Source organism: Garra rufa, chromosome 14 (genome assembly GCF_049309525.1).
Source record: "Garra rufa chromosome 14, GarRuf1.0, whole genome shotgun sequence".
Classification (NCBI taxonomy): domain Eukaryota; kingdom Metazoa; phylum Chordata; class Actinopteri; order Cypriniformes; family Cyprinidae; genus Garra; species Garra rufa.
Window position 1 is genome coordinate 35,369,152 of NC_133374.1, and position 6,000 is coordinate 35,375,151.

General features: G+C 34.9%; 1 protein-coding gene across 1 annotated transcript in view; it reads right to left on the reverse strand.

Annotated features, from left to right (window-relative positions):
* igsf5b (immunoglobulin superfamily, member 5b) overlaps positions 1 to 5,555 on the reverse strand; it is a 28,064-nt gene extending 22,509 nt beyond the window's left edge. Inside the window, exons 1-3 of the mRNA XM_073817910.1 lie at positions 5,437 to 5,555; positions 4,436 to 4,501; positions 3,836 to 4,156 (exon numbers count right to left, since the gene is read on the reverse strand). Coding sequence (XP_073674011.1) covers positions 3,836 to 4,156; positions 4,436 to 4,472 — 358 coding nt within the window. The 5' untranslated portion in view covers positions 4,473 to 4,501; positions 5,437 to 5,555. The remainder of the gene's footprint in view (positions 1 to 3,835; positions 4,157 to 4,435; positions 4,502 to 5,436) is intronic.
* Between the last annotated feature and the right edge of the window lie 445 nt (positions 5,556 to 6,000).

The following is a 6,000-nucleotide window of genomic DNA, read 5'->3' on the forward strand; positions in this document are numbered from 1 at the left end:
TACAAGATACACTAGTGTTTGCACTTCTTAGTCAAAATTAATTACATTTCAAAGCAAAACCCAAATTGTAAACAAACAAAAAAACACTAGTATGCTGGGAAAATTTGTGAAGTTCCTGAATTTACTATTTAAATATTGTGCTTTTGAATTTGTGTTATATTTATGATTTGAGGTAATAGACCGCTGGGGGGGGGGGGGGGGAATCAAAAATATAATGTTGATTAATAATATGAATTGACAGTGGTACATTGACATATGTTTGGCCCCCCGAAAGCACAGAAAATTAGTTTTCAACTCTGGCACTTGAGATTCACTTTCTTGCAGAGTTTACCTCCAACCTCAAACTCACCTGCCTGCTGTAACTTTCTAGTAATCCTGAAGAGCTTGATTAGCTTGTTTAGGTGTGTTTGATTAGGCTTGGAGCTATATTTTGCAGGAAAGTGGAAAGTTGAAAACCCCTGTGCTATATTAATATGTAATGTATTGAAGCAAAAATGTTATCTGATACCAACTGCAACAGTAGCAAACCTTTGCTGACCTTTCAAAAATGGCCAACCTTTCAAAATTCCTTCAAGAGAAAAGCGACAACTCATCCAGGAAATTACAATGAAACACACTGTACGATTTTCGGCTGTCCCAGACAAAAGACTGGCATTATGAAACAATCGTGGTAATTTCTGTGATCGTGGCTCCTAATCTGTGGTCTTATGCCTTACAGTGAGAGAGGTTCAAAGACGGCCATTGTCATTGTCTTGCAACCAAAGATAGCCTATGATCATTTTCTGACAGTGTCAGAAATTCAGCCTCATCGTCACACAGTGTGTTTGCTGCCACAACCCACATTTACTGACCAGCCAATCAAAATGTGACATAAAATCAACACGACATGGCACTAAAACTTAAAACTGCTTACCTCAAGCTCTTATTCCTTTCTCTTTAGTCGCTTCCAAGTGTGATTCGTTATGCTCTTTTTGTTTACCCTTACTAAAAATAAGTATACTTCAAGTTTATTTTATTAGGTATACTTAAGTAAAGCTCAAGTATATTTTCAAGTATATTTTATGTAGTAGGTATAAAAATATCAGTGTACTAGTAGTATACTTTTAAATGTACTATTTCAATACTCCTTGGGACTAAATTGGCCAAATTTCTAGTATATAAAAGTATACTTTTAAGTATACTTTAAGTATAACAGTAGTAAACTTTGAGTACACAACTAGTTAACATCTATGTTTTCAGTTTTTACTGCAAGTATACTAAAAGTGAACTTCTAGATATACTGATAGTTTACTAATTAAATACTTTTTTACGCATTTTTAGTACACTATGAAGTACTACTACTAGTTTAGTAGTTTTGTACTGCAAGTATACTCATATGTTTTCTTTAACTGAATTTTACATCATACTTTGAGTATAATACTATGTCCCTATTTAGGTATTAATTTGTATGTATTTTGTTATATGAATATCTGAACATACAAAACATCTAAAGAAAAAATAGGGTATTTGCTTGCAAACAAATACTCTAGCTTCATGCATTCTTTTTTTATAAACACTTGAATGTGGTGGGTAACTTTCATAAATAATAAATAAATGAACAACATTTTGAACAAAAATACTATTCATGATAATCAAAACATAGATGGAGTTGATCAACATCCCAGTCATTATTACCTCTTCATAGGTTGACATTTTATTCCATAACGTTACACAGTTTTACATATCTATGGTTTTGATGTTGTTGTATGTCTGACGATTGTGTTAGATTACACGTGGAAGCATCTGTTGTTTGGTTTCTTCTTCACTTGTGTTTTGGAAATTCTGTACAGAAGAAATTGCACCCCTAGCATATAACAATAAAAACACAGATCCTCAGAGCACAAGTATAGCTTAAATATACTTAGATTTTTTTTTTCTAAGCATAACTCAAGTATACTTAAATGTCATTTTAAGTATATTTCTAAGAAGTATATAAAGCACATTTCTGAGAAGTACATAAAAAGTATACTGAAAGTATACTTTTCTATTTTAAAGTTTAAAAGAAGTATACTAATAGCACACTTGAATAAACCTCTTTTTCGTAAGGGTACCACTAGCAAATGCTGATGACGCTTTATCTTCCGTAGTAACGTGCGTCCTGGCCTACGAGTCAATAAGTGTTATCATCATACAGTTTACATGCATGTCGTACCCAGGTTTATTAGATCCATGTCGCACAGTGTGATCTTATAAGATGGCTAAAATTGTGCAGTGTGTAGATGGCTTTAAGCACAGGAACAAGTCCACCTCTGAAAATTACATTTTTGGAGTGGCCTAGTCAAATGCTGCGTCCAAAATCATATACTGCTTCAGTAGGAACTACATTTAAATTCAAACGTACTTCATGACCGTTAAAACAGTACGTTCTATATAGTATGAATATGGGTAGTATGAATGGAATTCGGACATACTACATCCGCCACGTCTCCACTTTCCGCCATTTTTTCGAATAACGACTCCTCTCCTGGAGCCTGAAGTGTTCATCGGATGTGTACTGCAGAATTTGGGCGGAAGCAGTAGGTCATCTGGGTACTTCTCGCCTACTGTATTTCGAATAATATGAATTCGGACATACTACTCGCCTCACATACTGTTTTTCGCGTTCTATATAGTAGGGAAGTATGCAATTTCGGATGCAGCGAAAGTAATTACTTGAACTTAATTGACATTCTGTGGAAGGACCTTAAATGGGTAGTGCATGCTCAAACCCTCCAATATGGCTGAGCTAAAGCAGTTCTGCAAAAAAGAGTAGGTCAAATTTCCACCATGGCACTGTGAAATACTGATCATATTATTGGAAGAGTTTGGTTGTGGTTATTGCTGCTAAAAGTGGCACAGACAGATTTTTGTTTAAAGGGGGAAATTCATTTTTCACATAACTTGGAACAGCTATAACATTTAAAAAAAATGGGTCTACTCAAGTCTACCCAACATTTGCCAATAAATAACAGAACTACTTATAAAAAAAAAGAGTAATATGATGTAGTTTTTTCTCCATATAGTAGACTTCTATGTTGCCTGCAGGTTTGAATTTGCAAAATGCAGTTTAAATACAACTTCAAAGGGCTCTAAACGATTCCAGCTGAGAAATAATGGTATGTTCTAACAATCTGTCATTTTCTAAAAATTGACAATTTATATACTTTTGAACCTCAAATGCTCATCTTGTCTAGCTCTGCATAAACTCTTGTGTATTCCGGGTCAATACAGTTACGGTATGTAAAAAAAAAAAAAACTCAGTTTCTTCTCCAACTTCAAAATTGTCCTACATCGCTGCAGAAAATCAAACACCCCTTACAAAAAAAGGTAAAACAGCGATGTAAGATAATTTTGAAGTTGGAGAAGAAGATCAGATGGGACCTGGAATACACAGAGTTGACACAGCTAGACAAGACGAGGATTTGAGGTTAAAAAGTATATAAATTGTATTTTTTTTTTTTTTCAGAAAATGACTAATCGTTTTGTTAAATAAGACCCTTCTTCCTCGGCTGGGATTGTTTAGAGCCCTTTGAAGCTGCATTTGGAAGCTCAAACTCACGGCACTATTGAAGTCTACTATATGGAGAGAAATCCTGAAATGTTTTCTTCAAAAATCATAATCTGTTATCGACTGAAAAAAAAAAGACATTAACATCTTGGATGACAAGGGGGTGAGTAAATTATCTGTAAATTTTTTCTCTAGAAATGAACCTTTAAGTGGCACAAGATACACATCTTTAATTCATTAAATCACACTCAACCCAACCAAAATATTATACACTGAAAGTTCTTTCTGTTTCTTCTAAAGTTCACATACCTTGTACAAATAAGGAAGATGATGATCTGCCGAGTCTTGTCGGCAGCAGTTCACATACGACTTCCTGTACAGTGGGGCTGAAGGAAGCGTTCATCAGAACTAACTCCCACACTGAGAGAGATGAGATGGAGTGATTGATTATGGACATACTCTCATCACTGCCTAGAGGACCATGCTCCACCGAAATGGTCAGGATTGTCCTTCCCCCCAACAGCCACGACATGACATCCCAGGATTCGTCAGTGCTACAGTTGAAGTGGGCCTCACTGCCTCGTAACACAGTAGCGTTTTTGGGTTCTAGATGGATGAAAGAGGCTACAGCTGTGAAGAGGAGAGACACAACTGAATGAACTGTAGACAATGTAGACATTACAATTTAAAAGAACAGTTTTATATTTTAATATATTTGAAAATGTAATTCATTCCTGTGATTAAAAATAAGCTGAATTTTCAGCAGTCATTGCCTCAGTCTTCAAGTAAGCCAAGTGATATTCTGTATTAACGCACATTCCACTTTATTTACACAGTAATTTTTCAAAGAAGCAAATTCGTGTAGTTGGATAAACACACAAGACTTTACTTAGCAGATGACATGCTCACCTTGGATTACACAGAGCTGGAGGATGTGGCCATGCATATTGCCAGAGAAACAGTCAGGCCATTGTTCTGCGCAGCAAGGACATGGTAGAGAAAATATTTGCAAATGCCACACAATATAAAACTGTAGACTTTTAACCTTGTTCACAACATTAACTACACACATGAGAATGCTGATGAAAATGATCCTGTCTGGACACAACGAAGAATAAGCCGGTATAAAACAATACTGCCTGACGTACAAATGGAAGTTGATATTAAATACTTTTGAAAAGTTTACTTGTTAACTGATGCTCCAACTAAAACTTGAAATTATTATTATTATTTTGTGTATGTCTTTTTTTATGAGCTCATGTTAACTAACTGAGAAACTATGTGAAATATTTGTATTTAAAAATATCTTGGTCACACAGCTGGACCTCAGGCAAAAATGCGTTTTAATGTTTAATATTTAAAAAACTTACATTAGAAATGATGACAAGTTATAGGGCCTAAATATACACTTTTCCTTCAGCATTCATTTAAATGTATAACCTAAATATTGAAATCTGTGAAAAATGTGCGTAACTGTAAAATAAAATAAAATAAAACTTTTATTTTTGCAAAATATCAATTCTTATTTTTTTCTTTTCAGTTTAGGGGAAAAATTACCTGATCATGTTCTTATCTGCCTTTGTAAGATTCACTTAAATACAAGCTTTATGCTCATTGCAAGAAATACAATAAAATAAAACACATAAAAATAAACCATAAAAAAACTCACAAAACTAAATATGGGATGTTGAACATGTTTCCCCCATCGCAATGCATGAGTCTACTGCTAATAGCCTTCAGTAACAATGGAAGCTCTAATTCATGACAACATATGTACAAAATACTGTTTGACCTTAAAACCCGCATTTGTCTGGCTTATTAAAAAAATGATCATACATGTACCAGAACACATCACAAAGGTAATTTTGTGTCAGCCATCTGAATTACAAATCTTGCCGCTGTAGTCTTACCTTGAGTATTTCAGGATGGGTTATAGAGTATTCCAGTGAGGTTGAACAGAAATCATGTTTCCCACAGTCAATATAGTAGCAGTTTCTTGGGCACTGTGGGATGTGGCCAAAACCAGTCAGTTAAATATTACTGAAAGCAAAACAGCCTTTTTAGCCTTGAACTGACCACTGCAAATATCCACCATGACTCACGGGCTGCAGTGAATATTTTAGTGACGGCCTAAAATAATGTCTAAAATTTGCTGCTATTGTTAAGTCACATGTGCGGCCCACTCCTTGTCTTCCATTCACTATCTCTAGGGAATCTCTTTAAGGTCACATCCTGTTTATTGAATTGGCACCACCCGGGTAGAACATTTTTGCTCTTTAAATACACACAATGTGTCAAGAATAGAACATAATGAAGCAGACAGTGGCTTTAAAACTCACTCTTTATTGGTAAATCAGGGTATTTCCAACCATTCATTTTTGTCTACAAAGTGCATTAGAACTGACGTCACACATTCAGGCTGAAAAAGGAGGGAATTGTGACTAATGTCCTTTCACAGTGTTACTGTTTAATTT